General features: G+C 49.2%; 1 protein-coding gene across 1 annotated transcript; it reads left to right on the top strand.

The window, feature by feature from the left end:
- Positions 1-12,408: 12,408 nt before the first annotated feature.
- LOC142908470 (ribonuclease inhibitor-like) lies at positions 12,409-24,212 on the top strand. The gene is made up of 5 exons (XM_076059174.1): positions 12,409-12,787; positions 18,901-18,984; positions 19,558-19,644; positions 21,445-21,528; positions 22,313-24,212. The coding sequence occupies exons 1-5, from the start codon at positions 12,579-12,581 to the stop codon at positions 22,392-22,394; spliced, it is 546 nt and encodes a 181-aa protein (XP_075915289.1). The 5' UTR covers positions 12,409-12,578; the 3' UTR covers positions 22,395-24,212.
- Positions 24,213-26,739: the final 2,527 nt, after the last annotated feature.

The raw sequence follows: 26,739 nt of genomic DNA, 5'->3' as shown, positions 1-26,739 counted from the left end.
CCCCCGCGTTCCCAGGATGCCCCTGGCTTCCGCTTCCGGCGGAATCACGTGGTTCCCCGGCGGGAAAATCAAAATGTCTGCCCTGGCCGATGGCGGGAACGTCTGCCGGCGGTTGACTCGGCCTGCCCGCAACCTCCAAGTTGATCTCTTCGAGAATGGAGGCCGCGGCGTGTAGGAGTTGAGCGAGACGGCCGTGTGCTGCCCTGAGTCCGTCCCCCATGGCAGGGGGAGCAACCGGCTGCTCAACCGGTGGCTGGGCGGCCGTCAACGCGGCAGCGTTTTCAGCGGAGCTGGCGGTGCATGCAGGTGAGACAGCGTTATCTTCGTTCTGGCTCCGCGCGTGGGCTGAACTTCTGGTTTCCATTTCCAACCACTTCTGACTCCAGTTGTAGTGTTGTAAGGACGAGCAGACTTCTTATGGAGGCACACTCTGTTTATTGTATTATTTCCTTATACAACGCTTAACACACACAGAGGGATATTCGGTCCCCTCACCCGATACCCTAGGGAGGTACAGCCTCCGGACCTGGCGGGACTCACACGTCTACCGCTAACCTCCTTGATACCTAAGGAGGTACAACCTCCGGACTTGGCGGGACTCACACGTCTACCGCTATCCTAGTCCTCCGGCTAGGACCTAGGGGAGGCTATCTGACCCACCGCTGGCCCGGTGGGTCCTGACCACTGGGTATGCCGAGCCTTAGCCCTTAGAAGGGCTGAAAGGCTGGTCCAGGGTCCTAGCTAGGCTTCAGCCCAGTCTTCTATCTTCGTGCAGGGAGAGAACTCCTCGAGGTCCGTTGGGTCACCCGTCTTGTACCCCTTCGTGGCCAGGTAGAACCAATCATACATTCCCACGTGGAACCGTCTGATTGGTTCGCACCAAACCCTGGCCACGATCCGTTTCACCTTGACTGACCCCAACCGTTGTACCCAGGGGTAATGCTGCACCGCCCTGGTGGCAACGCGGGTTACGCAACAGCGCGTAGTTAACACCTCTACACATGTGTAGTGTTCGATTTCACTCGGACAACTTTTGTCTTTCTTTGAACACCGTTTTATTTACAACTCTCAGCATGTCCTCAATATTTTACAGTATCCATGTCGCCACGGCTCACTCGTCGTGCTTCACTCTACTCGCTCGCCACCTTTGTCTCTCCACTCCCCACGATTACTTCGCTTACTCCGATGCTAACTTCTTCATCTCTGCTCTCCGATATCACCGTCACTATGCTCTCTCCACTGCTAACTGCTTCGTCTCTGTTCAGCTTCGCTATCGCTACGCTCTCTCCACTGCTGGCTGCTTCTCTTCTTCAGCTCCGCTATCGCTACGCTCTCTCCACTGCTGGCTGCTTCTCTTCTTCAGCTCCGCTATCGCTACGCTATTTCCAAGCACAGTCTCCAACTCTGTCTCTCCAACTCTCTGTCTCCAAGCTCTCCACACTTCAATTCCCCGCTGTTCACTCCAAGCTCTCCAACTTCAACAACCTTGCTCCAATTGCCGACCCCCCAATTTATCCCCGCTCTCATTACTCCCCAATTAATTAGTCCGCGTCCCAACGACGCTCCGCATCATTCGAACCTGTTTCTCCTCCAGACCTTTAGGTGCCACTCTAGCCTTGGCAACAGCTCCAGCCAATCACAGCCGTCCTTGGTTCACCCAGCTTAATTGCCCTAATATAACCTGCACTGTATTTGCCTTCGCTACAGGCTGACCCAACATAACCCGTAGTGTCTGTGTTATCATGTAATCATGCTGAACACATCTTTGAATTCAAAGGGAAACCCATGGAGGCGCGACCGCTGCACAGGCGTTAGCTCGGGGTTTTGCATATATAGATCTCGCAACCAGTCCGGATCATCTCCATCACCCGGCAACATCTCACTCTGTCCCGTTGCCAAACACGCCTCCCCTTCCGGACCCGGCGCTGCCGTTGCATGCGCTAACGTTGTACCCTCCAGAATGACGACCGGTTCGTGTCCCACGTTTACAATTTGTATTAAAGGGTCGCAATTTGCCGGTACAATAGTCAAAGCCCCTACCAAAGTGGGCATCCGTGATACAGCATCTGAGGGCGTCAGCAATATACCCTCCTGTTACTCGCTGAAAGGCAACTGTTTTTTAAAGCGCAGCGGCACAAGCATCTGCGTGCCAGGGGGAACGCGAACGGTGCGGCTCACCACGGCCTGCACCACGGCGTTCGCAACGGCAAGCTTAGAAGGCGTTCCCAAAAATTTTAGACATTTTCCCGATGGCAATTCCAAACACCCCTTTCTTTATAAAAATTCTAAGTGGCATCCTTTGCAAAAAATCCGTTCCCAACAAACATGGTACCGCCAAGGCCTTGGAAACCAAAACATTCCCCGTAACGCTCACTTCCCCAATTTGATTCGTCGCGACCATACAACCCATAATACCGAGACTGCCAACATTTGCTGCTATGCACGGCCCGTCAACCGGTTCTAGGGCCTGGGGCGAAGTTGGCAATAAGCAAAAAGTTTGTAACGAGATAAGGGTCGCAGAAGCCCCCGTGTCAACAATAACTCTGACCATCACCCCTTGAATAAGTGCCATCACATCCGACGACCCCGGCGCAGCTCCCAAAACACGATGCACCAACGCGCTCCACACGTCCTGACCGTGCGCAACATATGAATGAGATGTGAATGGGTGAGATGACGCAGATGGGTGATGTGGAAAGAGCGGCCGTGTATTGAATGTATCGCGACTCACCCGGAATCCTCGGTCCTGGGGGAATCCTCGGTTGTAGCTGGTCGGCGCCCTTGAAAGGCCGCCCCTGCGCCACCAGCAGTCGCGGGCAAGATGACCTCTCCGTCTGCACTCGTAGCACATCCATACACCGCGGGGCGACGCAGCATGCCCGCGGGTGGCACCCCGGCCGCCGCTGCAATCGGCGGTGCCTCGCCCACCGCCACCGCGCTCTCGGACGCGGCAGCGCTCAGCAACAGCGGCTGCGCACCCACCACCGCTGGCTCATCGCGGAGGTCCAGGTTGACTTTGATGTTCCTGGCGATCTGTAGAGACGACATGTCGTCGTCGTTGTTGCTGTCAGGAAGCGAAAGGACGACTCGTAGCTCCTTGGCCAACTGCAAAAGCTTCTCCTGCAGCAAGGAATCCAGGCCTCTTGGTCCATCGCCAGGTATGCTACTTGAGCGAGGGCCAACAGCGCGCTGCGGAATGCAAGAGGGGATTCCGTGCCCTCCCGCTTCCTTTGCTGGAATCTACGTTTGGCGACTGACCGCGGCTCGTACACCTTGCTCATTGCCGCGAATGCCCCGTCCAGTGTTGACCTGACGGTGGCAGGGAATCCATTAAATGTCGCCAAGGTATCATCATCGAGGGCCGTCGGCAGTGCCCGCAGAGCGGCACCCTCAGTCCACTCCAGAGATTGATAAGCCGCTCGGAACCGTCTTGTAAATGCCGTCCAATCCCCAACTTTGGCCTCGAACCGCTGCACATGAAGTCGCCGTGCTGTTCCCAACGGTGGAGCTTCATCGTCGTCGGATTTCTCCAATCGCTCCGACCCCGCGGCAACATCTGCTAGTCGACTTGACACCGTCGGTTGCACCTGGTCCGATGTCACAAAGCGGTTAAACGCCTCCGTCAATGTCGCCATCCTGGCCTCCCACTGGGCCATGAGGACTCTCCAATCACCCGACGGTGCGGGGGTCTCGGCCTCGCTCGAACCGCTGTCTCATTCTCTAGACTCTCGTTCAACCAGGCCCTCCGGAGGAGTATCGGCCACTTGGCAGGACACGGGCAGCACGTCCTCGTCGTTGCTGTCGTCGGATGAGTCCACCGGCACGTTCTTCTTCTTGGCCGCCTTCCTTGACATCTCGGCATGGTTCGTAGTCACTCTGACACCCAATGTAGTGTTCGATTTCACTCGGACAACTTTTGTCTTTCTTCGAACACCGCTTTATTTACAACTTTCAGCATGTCCTCAATATTTTACAGTATCCATGTCATCACGGCTCGCTCACCGTGCTTAACTCGACTCGCTCGCCACCTTTGTCTCTCCACTCCCCATGATTACTTCGCTTACTCTGCCGCTAACTTCTTCGTCTCCGCTCTCCGCTATCACCGTCGCTATGCTCACTCCACTGCTAATTGCTTCGTCTCTGTTCACCGCTATCACCATCACTATGCTCTCTCCACTGCTAACTGCTTCGTCTCTGTTCAGCTTCGCTATCGCTATGCTCTCTCCACTGCTGGCTGCTTCTCTTCTTCAGCTCCGCCATCGCTACGCTCTCTCCACTGCTGGCTGCTTCTCTTCTTCAGCTCCGCTATCGCTATGCTGTTTCCAAGCTCCGTCTCCAACTCTGTCTCTCAAACTCTGTCTCTCCAACTCTGTCTCCAAGCTCTCCACACTTCAATTCCCTGCTGTTGACTCCAACTTCAATTCCCCACTGTTCACTCCAAGCTCTCCAACTTTAACAACCTCGCTCCAATTGCCGACCCCCCAATTTATCCCTGCTCTCATTACTCCCCGAATTTTCAATGGCGGCCTCCCGTGCCTCGGCCAACTTACGGAGGTTGAATCGCAAGTGGTCAACGAGCTTTGACTTTTGCGGTGGCTGTTCGATTTCCAGCCGAACGTCGGCGGGAGGAAAGGCATCCCTGCCGTACATTAGAAAGAACGGGGAAAATCCCGTCGCCGCGTGAGGTGCCATACGGTATGCGGCGAGGACCCCCGGAACCTGCAAGTCCCAATCGAGGTGGGATTCATCGACCTGATGGCATAACATAGCGGTGAGAGTTCTATGAAGGCGCTCCACCATGCCGTCGGTCTGGGGATGGTAGGGCGAAGTGCGCACTTTCTTAGTGCCCAACAGGCGGCACACATCAGTCAGCAAGGCTCCTGAAAAATTTCTTCCCTGATCGGTCAGCAACCGTTCTGGTGCGCCCTTGTCCAGGACGTAGCCTTGAACAAAGGCGTCCACAACGGCCGCCACCGACTGGTTGGGGAGGGCCCAGGCCATAGGCCACCGTGTAAAATACTCTACCCCAACCAGAAGGTACTTATTACCCCGTGGCGTAGTAGGAAAAGGGCCCAAAATATCGAGAGCCACCAACTCATTTATACGAGAGACCGAAATGGGTTGCAGGGGTGGACATGCCGGTTTAGCCGGCGGTTTACGTTGCGCACAATGGGTGCATCCCAGCAAAATGTCAGTGACGTCGCGCAGCATGCCCGGCCAGAAAAATTGCAACCGCAACAACCCAATGGTCTTATGAACACCCAGGTGCAATAAACGCTCATGCGCCGCCCATACGGCCTTGCATCGCAAGGCGGATGGCACGACGATTTTATGTTGACATGAGTCAGCATCCCAATGCATCAAGCCACGCTTCATGACAAATGAATTAAATTTGCCCTGTCTTGGAACCGCATTATTCGCGTGGCGACGCAACCTCAATAATGACATGTCCTCGCCCTGGTGCCGACCCCATTCGGCCAAAGTTAGCCCCAGCAAATCGTCACTGGCCATTGGATCTGCATGATCCAACATCGGCGCTGAGGCGGCGGGAAGTGCGGCTGACACCGTTGTGAGAGGCGCGACCTGCGCAGGCAGTGGCGGCTTACAACGGCCCGAGCCCAAAAAACACGCACATTTTTGAGCCGGCGGAAGGCGAGACAACGCATCGGCATTCGTGTGTTGTGCACCCCTACGGTAAGTGACATTGAAATCGTAGTCCTGAAGGACTTCGAGCCACCGAGAAAGCTGCCCGGACGGTTGGTAAACCCGCAGAGCGTACTGTAAAGCCGAATGATCAGATCGCACGGTAAAATGCTGACCATACAGGTACGGCCTGTATTGCTGAATAAAAAAAACAATGGCCAGCAGCTCACGTCTGGTCACACAGTATCTTTGTTCAGCAAGAGACAAGACTCTGCTACCATAGGCAACAACCCTTTCAATGCCATCAACTTTTTGTGACAGAACACCCCCAATCCCCGTATTGCTAGCGTCGGTGTCCAACACGAATGGCACGGAAAAATCGGGGTACGCAAGGGACGGTGCCGTCACGAGCGCGTTCCGCAAGGAGTCGAACGCAGCCTGTTCTGCGTCCCCCCAATGAAACGCCACCCCTTTTGACGTAAGGGCGTGGAGCGGCTTGGCAATCGTCGCGAACCCAGCATCAAACCGGCGGTAGTACGACGCAAAACCAATAAAACTACGAACATCGCCCGCAGATGTAGGGGTCGGCCAATGTTGAACACATTTGGTTTTTTCAGGGTCGGTAGAAATGCCCGAGCGGCTAACTATGTGGCCCAGATAGCGCACAGACTCACGCAGAAGGTGACACTTCTGCGGCTTGAATTTCAAGTTAGCGGCCCGCATTTTCAAGAAGACAGCACGCAACCGTTCGATGTGTTCGCCGAACGTGCGGCTAAAGACGATGACGTCGTCAAGATAAATGAGACATGAGTCCCACTGGAGCCCAGCGAGGACCAGCGCCATGAGCCTCTGGAACGTCGCTGGGGCCGAGTGGAGACCCATGGGCAATCTATTAAACTCGAAAAGGCCCTGTGGTGTCCGAAAAGCAGTCTTAGGTTTTGACGATTCGTCGAGGGGGAGTTGCCAAAACCCCGACAGAAGGTCCAAGGTGGAGAAATAGTGCGCCCCTGCCAGGGCATCCAATGACTCGTCCATACGAGGGAGAGGGTAGGCGTCCGCTACCGAGATTTTATTTAGGCGCCGAAAATCAACGCAAAAACGGAGACTGCCATCGTGCTTTTTGACCAGCACTATTGGAGCACCCCAGGGACTAGTGGAGGGAGAAATTATATCGGCCTTCAGCATGTCATCCACAGCCGATTTAACATGCTGTTTCTCCGCCGGGCTAAGCCGAAACGGGTTTTGTCGAATCGGGGCAGCGTCACCAGTATCAATGTGGTGACGCAGCAGCTTGGTGCAGCCAATATCAAATTTAGATTTACTAAAGACATCGGAAAATTCTCGCAGAAGAGCGCGCAATTTAATTCGCTGCGAATGAGACAGATCACCCGTGTCTGTGCAGAGCGCGTCCAACCATCTCTCATCCGATTCGGAAGGAGGTGGGACCTGCGGCGTGTCATGCACGTGTCCCGCGACTCCGGTCCCCAACGGCACCGGGGTCGCGTGAGCGAGCACAGTTCCTTGCGGAATGACGGTTGTGGACAATCCGACATTCAAAACCTGCAAGAACGGCTCCCTGTCGGCTGCTAGGAGGGTCTGTGCAGCCACCAAATCTAACCCCTTAGCAGCTGCGTTTGAAGGCCCCAGCAAAATGCCATGTGCCGAGGCCTCCGGGGCTAGCGGTTTTTTAAGTTGCAAGGGCACGAGCATTTGTGTCCCTGGTGGAATGCGGACTGTGCTCGCAACAAACGCCTGCACCGAGGCACTAGCCATGCGCGGATGTGAGAGTGTGGGCAAGAACGCCATCCGTCGACCCGACGGGAGTTCGATGCAGCCTTGATCTACAAGGATCTTAATAGGCATTTTCGCGAGAAAATCAGTGCCTAACAAACACGGCACGGCGAGGGAAGAAGAGACCAAAATAGGCCCTGCCAATTTAATGTCTCCAATCGAAATTTGCGCCCGAATTTGCCCAATAATGCCAAGTGAACTGCCATTAGCGGCGAAACACGGGATAGAAACCCGTTCCAAGGGGCGGCATCGTACGGGCAGTATATTGTAAATCAGATCCGAAATGATCGTAGCCGACACACCAGTATCGACCAACACGCGAAATTCCACACCCTCGATTGATCCGACAACCACGGACGAACCTGCCGTCGCCGCGACTACCCTATGGGCCAACTCAGACCACTGCCCAGGTCCGAGTGGCCGCGAACAAACGCCAGAATACCCCCCATCACACGCCGAATCTCGAGCCCTTCTTACGGTGCGTTGCAGTGTGTATGGTGTGAATGAGGGCCGAGCGTGAGAGGCGTCGCGACTTGCCTGGTTTTGCCGCGATGCCGTGGACGTCCTGTAGTCCTGGCCCCGGGATGCGGAGGGGCGTTGTCGAGGCGCACGGCAGTCAGAGGAGATGTGGCCTCGTCGGCCACAGTTGAAGCACGTCACGTCGCCGCGTGGAGCAGGCCGTCCCCGCTGCTGGTCGTTGCGGCGACCAGCGTGGTCGGATGATCGCCAGCCCGTTGACCTGGTCGCCATGAAGGCCCGGTCGGGGGAGAACTCGGCATCCCTGCTGGCAGGCTCCGACGTCGAAGCCGAGGCGGCGATGGTCGATTCCGTGTGGAGCAGCAGATGTGCGTGGATGCACCGAGCGGCTCGTAGCGAGCACATACTGTCGTCGTCCACCGCTTGGATGACGATGCGCAGCTCGCGCGCCAGCTCCAGCATCTTCTGGAGAACGATGGCATCGATGGCCTCGTCGTCCATGCGAGGGTAACCCGCTCTTGCCATCGCCAGTAGAGCGGTCCGGAATGCCAACGGAGACTCTTTAGGGCGGCGTCGCCTGTCGTAAAATCGGCTGCGGACGTCAGATGGAGGCCCGTACACGTCGGACATCCGTCGAAGGGCCGATTGAAGAGTCGCCCTTTGTTGCCTGGGGATGGTGAGGAGCGAGGCGAGAGCGTCGTCATCCAAAGTGGCCGGTAGTGCTCGGAGCGCCTGTGCGTCCGACCAGCCCACCATCTCTTGGTGGCTCAGGAAGCGACGCTGGAACGCCGCCCAGTCGCCCCCTTCAGATGTGAATTCTCGGAAGATGGGCAGGCGTTGTTGGAGGGCGGACGTCGTCTCCCCCTCAGCTTGTACCGTCTCGAGCCGGAGATCGGCGATTTCCCGGCCGATAGAGTCTACTGTACCGTGTCGGTACAGTGATGACGCGGCGTCCGCTGAGGAACTTGAATCCGCAGCGTCGCGTGCTGATGACGTTGCGGGTTGTGATGGGCCCCCCGCGTTCCCAGGATGCCCCTGGCTTCTGCTTCCGGCGGAATCACGTGGTTCCCCGGCGGGAAAATCAAAATGTCTGCCCTGGCCGATGGCGGGAACGTCTGCCGGCGGTTGACTCGGCCTGCCCGCAACCTCCAAGTTGATCTCTTCGAGAATGGAGGCCGCGGCGTGTAGGAGTTGAGCGAGACGGCCGTGTGCTGCCCTGAGTCCGTCCCCCATGGCAGGGGGAGCAACCGGCTGCTCAACCGGTGGCTGGGCGGCCGTCAACGCGGCAGCGTTTTCAGCGGAGCTGGCGGTGCATGCAGGTGAGACAGCGTTATCTTCGTTCTGGCTCCGCGCGTGGGCTGAACTTCTGGTTTCCATTTCCAACCACTTCTGACTCCAGTTGTAGTGTTGTAAGGACGAGCAGACTTCTTATGGAGGCACACTCTGTTTATTGTATTATTTCCTTATACAACGCTTAACACACACAGAGGGATATTCGGTCCCCTCACCCGATACCCTAGGGAGGTACAGCCTCCGGACCTGGCGGGACTCACACGTCTACCGCTAACCTCCTTGATACCTAAGGAGGTACAACCTCCGGACTTGGCGGGACTCACACGTCTACCGCTATCCTAGTCCTCCGGCTAGGACCTAGGGGAGGCTATCTGACCCACCGCTGGCCCGGTGGGTCCTGACCACTGGGTATGCCGAGCCTTAGCCCTTAGAAGGGCTGAAAGGCTGGTCCAGGGTCCTAGCTAGGCTTCAGCCCAGTCTTCTATCTTCGTGCAGGGAGAGAACTCCTCGAGGTCCGTTGGGTCACCCGTCTTATACCCCTTCGTGGCCAGGTAGAACCAATCATACATTCCCACGTGGAACCGTCTGATTGGTTCGCACCAAACCCTGGCCACGATCCGTTTCACCTCGACTGACCCCAACCGTTGTACCCAGGGGTAATGCTGCACCGCCCTGGTGGCAACGCGGGTTACGCAACAGCGCGTAGTTAACACCTCTACACATGTGTAGTGTTCGATTTCACTCGGACAACTTTTGTCTTTCTTTGAACACCGTTTTATTTACAACTCTCAGCATGTCCTCAATATTTTACAGTATCCATGTCGCCACGGCTCGCTCGTCGTGCTTCACTCTACTCGCTCGCCACCTTTGTCTCTCCACTCCCCACGATTACTTCGCTTACTCCGATGCTAACTTCTTCATCTCTGCTCTCCGATATCACCGTCACTATGCTCTCTCCACTGCTAACTGCTTCGTCTCTGTTCAGCTTCGCTATCGCTACGCTCTCTCCACTGCTGGCTGCTTCTCTTCTTCAGCTCCGCTATTGCTACGCTCTCTCCACTGCTGGCTGCTTCTCTTCTTCAGCTCCGCTATCGCTACGCTATTTCCAAGCACAGTCTCCAACTCTGTCTCTCCAACTCTCTGTCTCCAAGCTCTCCACACTTCAATTCCCCGCTGTTCACTCCAAGCTCTCCAACTTCAACAACCTTGCTCCAATTGCCGACCCCCCAATTTATCCCCGCTCTCATTACTCCCCAATTAATTAGTCCGCGTCCCAACGACGCTCCGCATCGTTCGAACCTGTTTCTCTTCCAGACCTTTAGGTGCCACTCTAGCCTTGGCAACAGCTCCAGCCAATCACAGCCGTCCTTGGTTCACCCAGCTTAATTGCCCTAATATAACCTGCACTGTATTTGCCTTCACTACAGGCTGACCCAACATAACCCGTAGTGTCTGTGTTATCATGTAATCACGCTGAACACATCTTTGAATTCAAAGGGAAACCCATGGAGGCGCGACCGCTGCACAGGCGTTAGTTCGGGGTTTTGCATATATAGATCTCGCAACCAGTCCGGATCATCTCCATCACCCGGCAACATCTCACTCTGTCCCGTTGCCAAACACGCCTCCCCTTCCGGACCCGGCGCTGCCGTTGCATGCGCTAACATTGTACCCTCCAGAATGACGACCGGTTCGTGTCCCACGTTTACAATTTGTATTAAAGGGTCGCAATTTGCCGGTACAATAGTCAAAGCCCCTACCAAAGTGGGCATCCGTGATACAGCATTTGAGGGCGTCAGCAATATACCCTCCTGTTACTCGCTGAAAGGCAACTGTTTTTTAAAGCGCAGCGGCACAAGCATCTGCGTGCCAGGTGGAACGCGAACGGTGCGGCTCACCACGGCCTGCACCACGGCGTTCGCAACGGCAAGCTTAGAAGGCGTTCCCAAAAATTTTAGACATTTTCCCGATGGCAATTCCAAACACCCCTTTCTTTATAAAAATTCTAAGTGGCATCCTTTGCAAAAAATCCGTTCCCAACAAACACGGTACCGCCAAGGCCTTGGAAACCAAAACATTCCCCGTAACGCTCACTTCCCCAATTTGATTCGTCGCGACCATACAACCCATAATACCGAGACTGCCAACATTTGCTGCTATGCACGGCCCGTCAACCGGTTCTAGGGCCTGGGGCGAAGTTGGCAATAAGCAAAAAGTTTGTAACGAGATAAGGGTCGCAGAAGCCCCCGTGTCAACAATAACTCTGACCATCACCCCTTGAATAAGTGCCATCACATCCGACGACCCCGGCGCAGCTCCCAAAACACGATGCACCAACGCGCTCCACACGTCCTGACCGTGCGCAACATATGAATGAGATGTGAATGGGTGAGATGACGCAGATGGGTGATGTGGAAAGAGCGGCCGTGTATTGAATGTATCGCGACTCACCCGGAATCCTCGGTCCTGGGGGAATCCTCGGTTGTAGCTGGTCGGCGCCCTTGGAAGGCCGCCCCTGCGCCACCAGCAGTCGCGGGCGAGATGACCTCTCCGTCTGCACTCGTAGCACATCCATACACCGCGGGGCGACGCAGCATGCCCGCGGGTGGCACCCCGGCCGCCGCTGCAATCGGCGGTGCCTCGCCCACCGCCACCGCGCTCTCGGACGCGGCAGCGCTCAGCAACAGCGGCTGCGCACCCACCACCGCTGGCTCATCGCGGAGGTCCAGGTTGACTTTGATGTTCCTGGCGATCTGTAGAGACGACATGTCGTCGTCGTTGTTGCTGTCAGGAAGCGAAAGGACGACTCGTAGCTCCTTGGCCAACTGCAAAAGCTTCTCCTGCAGCAAGGAATCCAGGCCTCCTGGTCCATCGCCAGGTATGCTACTTGAGCGAGGGCCAACAGCGTGCTGCGGAATGCAAGAGGGGATTCCGTGCCCTCCCGCTTCCTTTGCTGGAATCTACGTTTGGCGACTGACCGCGGCTCGTACACCTTGCTCATTGCCGCGAATGCCCCGTCCAGTGTTGACCTGACGGTGGCAGGGAATCCATTAAATGTCGCCAAGGTATCATCATCGAGGGCCGTCGGCAGTGCCCGCAGAGCGGCACCCTCAGTCCACTCCAGAGATTGATAAGCCGCTCGGAACCGTCTTGTAAATGCCGTCCAATCCCCAACTTTGGCCTCGAACCGCTGCACATGAAGTCGCCGTGCTGTTCCCAACGGTGGAGCTTCATCGTCGTCGGATTTCTCCAATCGCTCCGACCCCGCGGCAACATCTGCTAGTCGACTTGACACCGTCGGTTGCACCTGGTCCGATGTCACAAAGCGGTTAAACGCCTCCGTCAATGTCGCCATCCTGGCCTCCCACTGGGCCATGAGGACTCTCCAATCACCCGACGGTGCGGGGGTCTCGGCCTCGCTCGAACCGCTGTCTCATTCTCTAGACTCTCGTTCAACCAGGCCCTCCGGAGGAGTATCGGCCACTTGGCAGGACACGGGCAGCACGTCCTCGTCGTTGCTGTCGTCGGATGAGTCCACCGGCACGTTCTTCTTCTTGGCCGCCTTCCTTGACATCTCGGCATGGTTCGTAGTCACTCTGACACCCAATGTAGTGTTCGATTTCACTCGGACAACTTTTGTCTTTCTTCGAACACCGTTTTATTTACAACTTTCAGCATGTCCTCAATATTTTACAGTATCCATGTCGTCACGGCTCGCTCACCGTGCTTAACTCGACTCGCTCGCCACCTTTGTCTCTCCACTCCCCATGATTACTTCGCTTACTCTGCCGCTAACTTCTTCGTCTCCGCTCTCCGCTATCACCGTCACTATGCTCACTCCACTGCTAATTGCTTCGTCTCTGTTCACCGCTATCACCATCACTATGCTCTCTCCACTGCTAACTGCTTCGTCTCTGTTCAGCTTCGCTATCGCTATGCTCTCTCCACTGCTGGCTGCTTCTCTTCTTCAGCTCCGCCATCGCTACGCTCTCTCCACTGCTGGCTGCTTCTCTTCTTCAGCTCCGCTATCGCTATGCTGTTTCCAAGCTCCGTCTCCAACTCTGTCTCTCAAACTCTGTCTCTCCAACTCTGTCTCCAAGCTCTCCACACTTCAATTCCCTGCTGTTGACTCCAACTTCAATTCCCCACTGTTCACTCCAAGCTCTCCAACTTTAACAACCTCGCTCCAATTGCCGACCCCCCAATTTATCCCCGCTCTCATTACTCCCCAATTAATTAGTCCGCGTCCCAACCACGCTCCTCGTCGTTCGCACCTGCTTCTCCTCCAGACCTTTAGGCGCGACTCTAGCCTTGGCAACAGCTCCAGCCAATCACAGCCGTCCTTGGCTCACCCAGCTTAATTGCCCTAATATAACCTGCACTGTATTTGTCTTCGCTACAGGCTGACCCAACATAACCCGTACTGTCTGTGTTATGTAATCACGCTGTTTCCACTATGCACCTTCCTACTCCACTACACATGTACACTAATATACACACTCTCATATATGAATATACACACACTCACTCACATGTACACACTTTACACACCCCTGTTTGAGTCTGCAGTTTTAATGTGACAGTATTTTTTACGTGAAAATTAATGCAAGGAATCTTCATATAATAAGGATTCACATTCATGAGGCGCAATTCATCCAGTGATATGAGTGCGCCATGGACAAATTAGTGAATATACGCATGTATGTGCGTTATTTACTTTCGTTACTGTATGTGTATGTAGGTGTGTAGACGAGGAGCAGTAGTGTCGTGATTAGCGCTACGCTACGCTATGAACCCGGCGTCCCGGGTTCGATTCCCGCTCACGACCAACACCGGTGATGATTATCTGAACTGGACCTGGGCCTCCCTCTAGGTCGACTCAGCCTCAAATGAGGACCTGGTGCGGTGTGTAAACATTGCCACTAAGGAGACAAAGGCGGTCGGGCGTGGTGTATGTCACTGTTGTATATGTTGGTTGTGAAAATTTTGATGAAAATAATAAAAATTAAATGAAATTTGGAATTTACGTAATTATCCGCAATTATGTTAGGTGATGCAATTATGCGCATAAATTATGCTAATTCGAGATATAATCATATTCATTAATGCTCGTGTGTGTGATTATGCTAATGCAATCCGTTATTATGATTAGGCCCCGCCTCGCTGACGAGGGTCGGATTATCAATCGGAATAATACAATTCTTCGTATGAAGTTATGCAGGTGCTGTGAGCATGCCAGAGTCAGCTCGGCTTCCTTGTTTAACTTCGTATTATCGATCGGTATAATACAATTATTCTCGTTTTAACATTTTTCTGAGTGTATTAGTGTGTTTATGTCAGGTCTCCAAATTGAGATCTCAACGCAGAATACAGTTCTTATAAATAAGATTATTACGCACGAAATCAGGAAGGACACACGCAACCACTTCTGCGTTAATCAATTTTATTCTAAACAAAACTTTAACTTAAGGATATGCGAACTCTCAAGCTCGGAATTTTCAACACAGCATCAACACAGTAAACATCAACGATTGCGTTGTTTCACTTTGACAACTGCACATATCATTAATTCCACTGCGTAACGCGAGCTTAATTGGTGATAGGGAGAGTCGTTAAAACATGCAGGCACGCTATTCTACACAAAAACCTTAACACTCTAATATGGAAATTTTTGTACTTGAAATTGTCAACATAGTACTACAGGCAATGTTCATTTCATTGATCCATCTCTTCAACCCTCAATAATCACGTTGTTAATTGGGTAACGGAACAATTGATTGCTTCCTCTGGGTACCACGAGCATATGGAAAATACGAATAGAAAGTCCTTAGGAGTTCATCCGACGATATTCATGCGAAAAGGCAGTCAAAACAATTATTATTCTCAAAGGCAAAAGTATGCGTCAATGGATTCATCGGCAAGATTATGCCATTAAAAGAAAACGAACGACTGAGATACTTCTAAATGACCGTATCCACGTAACTCAATAGGCAGCAATGTTCTTCACGATCAGCACCTTGGAATGTCACTCTTCTTGATTGTCCCGATATGCGTGTTGTGTGTCTTCGTGAAACAGACGCAGGGTGATGCGTCGTGAGGGTGAGAGTGTAGGGGGAGGGTTATACGAACTGCTTTGTTCTCTTGCTCGGGGCGTCGGCTTGGCTGCTCGTGCTGGCAGATACGGTCTCTTTCCACTGATGTAGTAGCTGCGCCGCACGTGCTCTCTGTGGAGATGCTCGAACGCGCTCTTTGCTGGTTCGCTGACTCTTTTGCTCATGGGCGGCTGGTCAGGCTCTTTCCAATGCTGGATGAGCCAAGTCAGCACACGCTTGGCTGCTGGCCGCTGGCACTCAATGTAGAATGAAAGTCTTTTAGCGATACTTCTTTCAGCTCTGAACTCACACTCGGTGGCACATCGCTACTCTGCCAGCCTCGCATCCTCGGTTGATCGCGGGGCCCCCTTGGAGCCTGCCGCTCGCCACCCTCTTCTGGCGCTTGCCGAGCTGTTGTCTTGTTGAACTGTCAAGTGTGCTATTGTCGCTCACTCTCAAAACTTGAAAATTGTATTTGCACACCTCTTACACAACTCTGATAGCTTAGTACGATACAGCTTATCGCAATCCTCGATTCTGCAAGCGACTCAAAACATCAGGATGAATGTATAATAACTTTCAGCGATACTCTGTCTGCCCATGCCGAACTCAGCACCTAACATCCCCTCGCCCCTCTTCTCTGCGGGACACAGCACCCATTGCTAATGTCTCGAGGCCATGCCTCGGAGCTGGCTTGATGTCTTCTTCCGAACGCTGTCTCGCTGTCCTTTGCGGAGCTTAAATGTGAAATTCCCTCTCCTCTCTCCGCGTCTCTTGCGAGAGAGAGAAAAAAACAGATGCCCTCCCCGTCCGCTGTCTCACCGCGGTCGCGCGCGTGATTGCCCCCCTCCCCTCTTGGTGACCCCGGGCGGCTGTGTTACATCAAACAGGTTTGTTTGTAAATTGTCCTTTGGCAATCTGGAGATTTTGCAGATAGTCGCTAACCTCTCTTTGCCCCGGAGTTTATTATGTATTTATTTAAACGACCTTTTTACGATCTCCCGTTGCTGTTTGCTGGTCCTTGTCGTAGCGGTGTTTATTTATTTATTTCAGTTACTATTTTTAAAATATCGGCAAATATTATTATTGATTTTAATTGTGGAAAAATGGCCGTATACAACACCACCCACCACACCCCTCGCGTGCCGTTCCGGCCTTCATAGGTGCTCGCTAACAGCACTTGCCCCTACAGTCTGTTAAGGCTACACGGGGGATCTTTGTCTTTTTTGTAAGATGAGGTCTTGCAAAACAACACCCTTATGAACACAAACACGTTTCAGATTATAAAGGTACAGTGCAGTATGAATGAATGGATGATTGTGAGTAAACTCCTTTTTGTGAATGCCACCTATGATATATAAAATGTCTAACACAGAAGCATTGAACAATGAGCAGCTTTGCTCATGAACGTGTGTGCTCTGGTCATGTTCACCACCATTGTGAGTGTCCCTCACTCACCGCGTGTTTGGCTCCGCGGTTCCCGTGGGCTCAGTGAGTCAGCGCTGTCCCTTCTCCCGTCCACCCGGGTTTAGGCTGAGTGAGAACGAGATCAGAGACAGCGGACTCCGACTTTTAGCCGACGGGATGTTGGGGAGAGAAGGGAGGTTGGAGACGTTAGTGTGAGTAATTTCCTGATGCACACACACTCATATAGGTACACCTAAACAAATATATACACATATACGGACACAAAACACAAATATACTCACTATACCATAATAATGTATTTAAACGTCGATTATAACTTATTTTATATGCACTCATCAATTAAGTTATTAGCCACACTTATTACAACACTGTTAACCACTTAAATAACAATACAATTACATATTGACTTAAAGCTTTCGTGACTGCAGGAATTCATACTCTTTAGGTCTTTCGGTAAAGTCATGTAGATAGAAAATAATATTTGATTATTTTTCTATCTACGTGACTTTACCGAAAGACCCAAAGAATAACAATACAATTACCATTGTCACATTACCTACTATAACCAATGATATTTTTCAAATATATTGTGTTAATACAGTAGATCATCGATTATCCAGCAGCATCGGAGGGGAGGGGTACTGGATTTTCAAAAAACACCAGATGATCACATCATTATTTAAAATAGCTTGTTTTTGCACATTCTTGAATAAGATTATGTTTTTAGGTGTTCTGCATATATATTGACTGTTTCAAATAGTTTACGATATAAAAATCGCTTAACTAAATATACAAAGACAAAATAAATATCTTGCTGTAAATAGTGACTATTTACTGTACCGCACTCAGCACTCCAATATCGAAGACTCTGCATGGGGTGATGTGCGTACAACGCTCTTGTTCAACAACTTGTGTTAGACATCGACTTGTGTTTGACAACTTGTGTTTGACAACAACTTGTGTTTGACAACAACTTGTGTTAGACATCGACTTGTGTTTGACAACTTGTGTTTGACAACTTGTGTTTGACAACAACAACATGTGTTTGACAACAACATGTTTTTGACAACGCCAGCTTGTGTTTGACAACAACTACTTGTGTTTGACAACAACAACTTGTGGTTGACAACAACAACTTGTGTTTGTGTTTGACAATCGCCGGACTGATGCAGCCTTCAGACCGGTGCTCTGGCGAACGCCGAACTGCACGCAATTTTCGCCGGATCAAGCTGTATATTTACTCTTTCTATTACTGTAGTTGTTAGTCATGAAAATGTATATAAGTGCAGTATTTTCATTGTTTAAGTTGTTGTATGTAGTGTATAATGTACTGTATATATTTTTTGATGCGGAAATGGGAGGATGTTCTGAGGAAATTAGGAATGAGAGGCTACTGGAACAGTTGTAGTGGAAATGCCGATATGCAGGCCAGGTGCTAAGTTACCTTGTGCCAGACAGTTGTCACTGGGGGTTTACTTTAATTACATTGTGATGAGATGTTAAATGAAACGCTTTCATATGTGACCGCTTACAGAATTATGCAATATCGAAGATAAATCATGATTATTTGATCTATATATACATACACAGAGATTCTACAGATAACTTTTAGCAGACTTTTGGTCTATACTGTTCGGGAACACCTAATGAAGACCAGAACGGCACATGAGGGGTGGGAGGCCAGCACCACACTCAGCCAACTGATGTTTACTTACTACACCAGGTACTAATTTATGGCTGAGTCGACCTATGTGAGGTCCGCGGCCGTTTTAGATATTCATCAATGAAGTTAGCCGTAAGCGGCAATCGAGGCATGTTTGTGGCTCACTGTGCTAACCACTGCACCACTACTTCCCACGTGCATGCACACAAATATGCATGCACTAAGATACACATGTACCAAACACGCATAGAGATGGACTTACACAAATGCACACATAGTAGACATTCATACACACATCACATTCAACCCAAAAATCTAAACAGCAGTTGCTATTTGCAAGCTCCTATTAAAGTTGACACGAGGTTAATTTGTGCAGTCTCCACAAACACGACCCTCAACCACTATCCCATCAACCACCACCACCTCTCACCATCCCTCACCATCCCCCACTCTGTGCCCCGACCCTCCACCTATCCCCTCTGCCCCGACTAACCACCTCTTCTCTTCCTGCAGTCTGTATCTTTGTTCACTGACGGACAAGTCGGGTTCCTCTCTCAGTGTCATCCTCAAGGCCAACACAGGTTTGAAGATTCTCAGGTAAGCTCTGCTGTTCGTTTCTCACTTGTGCTCTGTGCACTAACTGCTAATTATTGGTGCAACGCGTTGTGAAGTAAACATTTGAATGTGAACACATTTAATCTTGCTGTCCTGCTTAATCGAGTCCACTTTAAAAAATGTTTACTGTAATCTTAACACATTTGTTTAGTTTAACACATAGGTTAAAGCAATATTCATATTCACAACATTGTTAGCAGATACATTAATTGAAAACATCTTCCTGTGTTCTCGATGAAAATGTACTTCACTTGTGTGTGATCCTCTCTTGTAACTTTGTGTTTATATAAACACAAACACTTCATATTATAAAGGTACAGTGCAGTATAATTGAATGGATGATCGTGAGTAAACTGATATTTGTGAATGCCACCTATTATATATAAAATGTCTAACAGAAGCATTAAACAATGAGCAGCTTTGCTCGTGAACGTGTGTGCTGTGATCACGTGCACCGCCATTGTGAGTGTCCCTCACTCACCGCGTGTTTCACTCCGCGGTTCCCGTGGGCTCAGTGAGTCAGCGCTGTCCCTTCTCCCGTCCACCCGGGTTTAGGCTGCGTCGCAACGAGATCGGAGACAGCGGCCTCCGACTTTTAGCAGACGGTATGTTGGAGAGAGAAGGGAGGTTGGAGACGTTAGCGTGAGTAATGTCCTGATGCACACACACTTATATAAGTACACCTAAACAAATATATACACATATACAGACACAAAACACCAAGATATTCAGTATAGCATAATAATGTTGTATTTTAACGTCGATTATAACTTAATTTTTTATGCACTTATCAATTAAGTTATTAGCCACACTTATTACAGCACTGTTAACCACTATTAAATAACAATACAATTACAATTGTCACATAACCAACTCTAACCAATGATATTGTTTTAAATTATATTATGTTAATATATTAGATCATCGATTATCCGGCAGCCAGATTTTCAAACACAACCAGATAATCGCATAATTATTTAAAATAGCTTATTTTTGCATATTCTTAAATACGATTATATTTTGATTTAAAGCTTTCGTGACTGCAGTAATTCATATTTTTAGCTCTTTCAGTAAAGTCACGTTGAAGGGAAACAATAAAATAATAAAATATATAAAACAATATATTTTTATTGCTTTATATATTTTATTATTTATTGTTTCCCTTCAACGTGACTTTACCGAAAGAGCTAAAAATACGATTATATTTTTAGGTGTTCTGTATATATATATTTCATGTTATTAAATAGTTTGCGATCTAAAAATCGCTAAAAGTAAATATACAAAGACAAAATGAATATCCTACTGTAAAAAGTGACTATTTACTCTTCTTGGTTCTTTCGGTAAAGTCACGTAGAATGGAAATAATAAAATAATAAAAATAAAACATTATAAAATTATCACGACGTTTTGGCCACAACATTTACTAACCGCACTCACCACTCCAATATCAAAGACTCTGCATGGGGTGATGTGTGTACTATGCTCTTGTTAAACAACTTGTGTTTGACAACAACAAAAACTTGTGTTTGTCAATAGTTGGACTGATGCAGCCTTCAGACCGGTGCTCTGGTGAATGCCGAATTCCACTCTATGACTAGTTATTAGTCATGAAACATTTATATACGTGCAGTATTTTCATTGTTTAAGTTGTTGTATGTAGTGTGTAATGAACTGTATATATTGTTTGACACTGAAATAAAGCATAGCTGCTTGTTTTGTCACGCACTTTGTGCCGATCGCCGGACTGGTTCAGCCTTTGGAGCGGTTTTACCGGTTTCATCGGATGTTGGAACCCAGATAGGCACGCTCTTGATATAATCAATGATCATCTGTATTTAATGTCATAGATTACAATTAAGAATTTTATATAATGAACGGCTGCAATCTTGACATTAATTGCCCACCCATACGTTTACATTAATAACACCACAACCTGACTCTTATTAAAGCCATAAATCACCAATGGCTCTTATTCGCCAACCCGATACATTTGAACATTATTTGATCCTTACCCAATATACAGTTTAAACTAGCCTTTGCCTCGTGATGGGTTACGTGGACATCTGTGAAAAAGAGCTTTTTAGCTTTTCAGATTCTCTAATATAAATAAATATTCAGATTTATATTCTGGCTCCTCTGCCTGTATCTAGTGGCCTTGCATGGACAAACGCGATTTTTAATACAAAATATTGCAGACCTCGCCAAATGCGGTGGGTTACGTTCCTGTAAAATTCCGTGTTGGACAAAGCCACATTAAACAATTAATAGACAAATAGGATTGCGTTCCTGGGTCCGAAATGATTACTCCCTCTGTTTAGCTGATTCTACGAGATTTCCACCCTTATTGTACTAAAAGGTGTTGAGTTTCTCTCCATTTCTTGTGAGTGTGTACACTTTTATTTTCCAGTTTCACCCCACTCAGTGCCTCTTCTCTCCCTGTAGTCTGATAGAGTGCTCACTGACGGACAAATCGATCCCAGCTCTCCATGACATCATGATCACCAACAAAGCATTGAGGAAGCTCGGGTAAGTTATGCAGCTTGTGTCTCATACGCGCTCTGATTGTTGCTACAAACAAAACAACTTAGATTCGTCAGTAACACTGTGGCCTTAGCAGGAGAAAATATGGAAAAGGCAACGTTTTGGAAATGGACCTTCACAGCATGTTTGTGTGCTATGAGAGCCATTGCCAGAAGTGGAGAGTAGTGGAGTGTATTCCAGTGCATTTAATATTCTCTTTGGTTATTTCGGTAAAGTCATGTAGAAAATAAAATCAAATAATAATAGAATAGACGTTCCGATTGCAACACAAGCAACCATCATCAGGTAAGAATGAAAAAAAATAGCAAACTTAGAAACACAATGCAACACAACACAGAACCGAACAGCACAACAGCCAACACCCCACCTGGCTGACCCCGCTCCTCCAAATAAATCACAATATTCATTATCAGACCAATGAACATGACCAAACGACTGGAAATGCGCCTGATCTTAAATCTGCAAGATAAGCAGGCTTTAGCCTGGAGTGCTGAGACGGGTGACCACCGCACATGACCACAGGAGTTATAGGCAGCAGAGCTAAGTTGCAGACAACAGACTGCAGTGTGCAGCACAATCCACCGTTGTACTTCACTACGATCCTAGATCTGCAGTCCTTGCCATCACAGGCCTGCACTGACCCGCGTGGTGAAGTATGGTGAAGCAGCTCTCATGGCATGGGGAGACCTTCATCCAGCATGGTTGTTGTGGGGGCTGCGTGGGTCTTTGTGTGAACCCGCGTCAGCCTGAACCTCTCTCTGTGCTGCAGGGTGGATGGCAATCGCTTCAGTGAGGAAGGGAAGCAGGAGTTGAGGAGCAGATGGACTCACCGAGGAGGCCTGGATATTTAGATATAAGCTGAGAGGCCGTGCTGGCCCTGCAGCAGATGGAGCTGGTCCACGCACGACTTGAACAGCAGCCCGGCTCATTTTACCTCCACCGCTCCGATCGTCGACCCTGACTCTGAGACGACAATGAGCTGGGAGCTTTCTCTGTGAGCTCCACATGGAGCCAAGGGTGAACGCGACTCCAAGATGCTGATGAGTGTGGTGATTCCAATAATGTGTAATAATGTGTAAGTGGATTTATGAATATGTGGTATAGGGAAGCGATGTTGGTGGCATGCGGAAGGGGTGTCGGTGGCTTTTAAATCGTCTGGCAGCTCACCATTGTTTCACTGAGTAGGAATGTTTTTCATTAATGTGCGTACATAGGGGTGTGTATCACACTCATGCAGATATCCTCGTCTATTTATGTATAGCTTCAATATTCACCCTCTATCTTTTTATATTCATGTATTTTAACTTTCAGTTGCGCTATGATCGGTCTAAAATAATCTTCCAAGCCGACTTCAGATATAAGAAATTTATTAACGATTGTTTTAAAGTTGTTTTACTCTGAATTCTCTTTCATTGCTCTAATTGATTAGTTTTCAATTTTGGTGCCTCGGATCACACTTGCAATTGAAACTATCCAGGTTAAAAACCTGGCTAAACAAATACACTTGATATTTCTTATCTTTGATAATACACATCTGTATACCAAATAACAGCACTTCAACAGCCTCGAAATGCTTAACAACGTATCAATAATTCAATTTTAATGTATACATTTATTGGCAGACTGTCATTGTCTGGATGTGGTCTGGGAATGTTTATTGCTGTTGTTTTACTGCCTTTCCCAAGCTTGGGAACTGATGCAATTTGAACATGCATACTTTTAGGTATTTGTTTAAGTAACGCCATGGTGGTGTGATGTCATCTTCCTCGCCTGGTATGCAAGAGTTCAGGGGTTGGATTTCGACCCTGACACCTGCTGTATAGTTGGAGTCTGCATGTTCTCTCCGTGGTCACTTGTTTTTTTTTCCTCTGGGTTCTCCAGTTTTTCTCTCCATATTTAGAAACATCCATTTAGATGTATTTGCTGCTATAAATTTTCACGTGATAATCCACTTCCTCGAGCTATTATTAGTGGCTTGCTTCTGAAAAATTAGATAATAGCTCTGGGCCTTTCCTGGTAAGATAAAAAAAGAGTTTAGTTTCATTTGTATATTTTAAGTGATTTGTTCACCTTTACTTTACTGTGCACTCTTATCGTGTTGTATTGTATTGGTTGTTGTAACTTTTGTCCTGTCTCTACTGCACTCATTGCATTACTCCAGTATAAATGTTCAGATTCTGCTATTAGGTGTAGATTTATATTTATATACTCAGCCTTAACTGAGTATCCATCGCAGTGTGTAAACATCAGCACTGGGGAGACAAAGGTGGCCGAGCGTGGCACTGGCCACACCACACCCTCGTGTGCCATGTCAGCCTGAATAGGTGCTAACTAACTGGACTTTCCCCAACAGCTTGTGGAGGCTACATGGGGAATCTGTGTATGTTTCCTCGTGTGTGTGTGTGTGTGTACTGTATATGGGGGATCTGTGTTGTACTTGTGTGTGGGGGTAGCCGTGGTTTAGATGGTGATGATGAAACACGGGAACAGAGAAGAGACTCTCAGTGACTCCACTCCTCCGCTCCCAGTGTCAGCGCGTTGAGCTTTTGATGCAGGAGGTTTAGGAAATGTCCATTTGTCTGACTCCACTTGCTTCTCTTGCTTGTCAAGCATTCTAACTTCTCGCATGGACTACGTGCTGGAGAATACAAACTCGGTGTAACTCATAAGAGGACTCTCCTGGTTACTCATGCGGCGTTGCCATTTAAATATTTCAATGTTATTAAATAGTTTTGATATTGTACCCAATGCTATCATCGACCGTACTAATGGTGTCACGAGACTAATAACATAATGTTTGGATATCTCACGGTGCAGTGCAAGCATTTGTGTTCGATAGCGGCCCACAAAAGTGGATATCACAGAGCTACCAGTCAAATGCATTCCACTAACACTCGGTTTCAGACAGACCCATAAACTGAGATATCCGCAGACTCACATTTAGATATAAAGACTCATATAGACACAAAAAGACAAACAGAGAAATGTACTCACACTGAGCTAGAGACTTACAGGGATGCATAGACTCACACAAGGCACACAGTCTCGCTTCGACAAACACACTCACAAAGAGACTCATATCAACTCAAAGCTACAGACTCACGAAAACGTCCAGAGAATCATACAGAGAGCCCACCCCCCCCAACTAGCACCGCCCACTCTACCACTAGGGATGCCCATGCCATCATGAGACCCGCACACTCCCCAACGAGGCCTGCCTACTCCCTCACTTAGCCCAACCCACTTCATCACTAACCCAGCCCACTACCATTAAGATCTGCCAATTTCACAGCTTGCCACGCCCACTATACCACTAATCCCTCCCACTATTATCCCACTCCTAGTTAATTTTCTGATCTTTAACCGTCTGGACCACTGTTATTCTCGTCGTCTTGGTCTCCCTGAATCAACCCTCACTCTCCTCCACAAATACAAAATTCTTCCACACAAGTTATTTTCAATCTGCCATTTATTCTTTTACATTTTGCCTCTCCTACTTCAACTTCACTGGCTTCCCGTTCACTACCGCTGCCTTTTAAAATGCCTGATGCTCATCTTCAAATCTCTCTAGGGCCTTGCCCCACCTCATCTTGCCCCTCATCTCCTTCCATGTGCCCTCTCGTCCTCTCCGTTCCCAATCTTCCCTGTCCCTCCATCTCCCTACGCCCAATCCTTCTCTCTGGACACCTCCACTGGAATAACCTTCCCCAGCACATTAAGCAGCCCCCCTCCTTAACCTCATTCTGTTCCTCTCTTAAAGCCTCACCGCTTCTCCATTTCCCATTCTCTACCCCTCCCTCCCCTATCATTTTGTCTTCTGTTTTCAGATGGCTGATGTAGATGCAGAGTAACAACTACAATTTCACATTCAGGTGGTCAAGCCAGATAACCACGTCAAGAGTAGCGCAGTGTGTCATTGTCATGTGGATCAGACATTGCTTCATTGTATGTTGATTGGTCTGTTCTGGATGACCACAGTTGAACACTGGAGAGTTTTTAATTTTCCATTTGTGCATCAGGTATCTGCATCTGCCATGGTTTGTGCAGTGGATGCGGTTTAGGGTGGACCATGAGCCTCTTGGACGATCAAACCCAGGGATCTGCCTTGGGCCTTTCACAAGGTGTTCGTTAACATCTCGCCACCAGATGAAGTGAACACCACTACGGTGTGCTCGGGATGGGTGTTCAGTCGTGATCATTTTAATCCATTCTATCTCACACCTGCCCACCGTGTCATGGCAGTTTTTCTGTTTTTCCTGCATTGCATTTTTTATTTTAGAAAATATTTAATCTGGAAAATCCATTGCGATAGAATATCTTACGTGCAACGGTGCAAAGGAATATCAGGTGGAGCAGTTGCAGTGCTTAGATGCACCACACGACAAACCCATGGCCTGAAAGCAGTCGAGTGAAGAAGAATCAGTCCTGCCCCCCCTCGCTTCACCAACCCATACAGGGCGTAATGGTGAAATATAGAAAAAAAAGCATTATACTCTTTGGTTCTATTCGGTAAAGTCACGTAGGTAAAAAAGAAAATAACAAAAATCACGACGTTTCGGCCACAACACAAGTGGCCTTTCAGGTGAAGGGACCGTGCTGTCATGAGGACAGCGTTGGAGTGAAGACAGCCAAGCCCAGGTCGCGTCCTTTAAGCTATGTGGGAGGAAGCAAAACGCTTGACAAAGGAATTAGCATAAAAATGAGCATGATGTACGTAGGAGGTGCATGGGCCATGATGGACCAGGAGCGGGTGGGGACCATGACGGACCAGCAGCGGGGGGGGGGGGGGGGTGAGTGGGTGGAGTGAGTGGGTGGAGTGAGTGGGTGGAGTGAGTGGGTGGAGAGAAATAAGCAGCTGTGAAAGTTTGGGATACCACTACTTGAAAAAAAATACTGTACCATTGAAAATTAGTTTAATGTTTGTCTCTGACCGAATTCGCGAGCACAAATCAGATCTGAAACACGGCAGAACGAATTCTGCCGTAGCTGACCACTGTTACAACGCTGTGGGTGATCACGATATAGTTTTCTCCGATACCAAGGTTCTCTGCAAACCCACGGGTTTTTATCAGAGATTTGTCCACGAGGCAATTCAGATTTACAAACAGACACAATTTCAACCGAGAGGATGATTTCAAATTAAGCAATCATTGGAAAGATGTTCTAAATCAAACCACACATTAAACTAATTTTCAA

This window comes from Petromyzon marinus (assembly GCF_048934315.1).
Source record: "Petromyzon marinus isolate PM22_M1 ecotype Great Lakes invasive population chromosome 84 unlocalized genomic scaffold, UKy_Petmar_22M1.pri1.0 chr84_unloc.4, whole genome shotgun sequence".
NCBI lineage: Eukaryota > Metazoa > Chordata > Hyperoartia > Petromyzontiformes > Petromyzontidae > Petromyzon > Petromyzon marinus.
The sequence above is the reverse complement of the archived record's forward strand: the minus strand, read 5'-3'. Positions and strand labels throughout refer to the sequence as shown.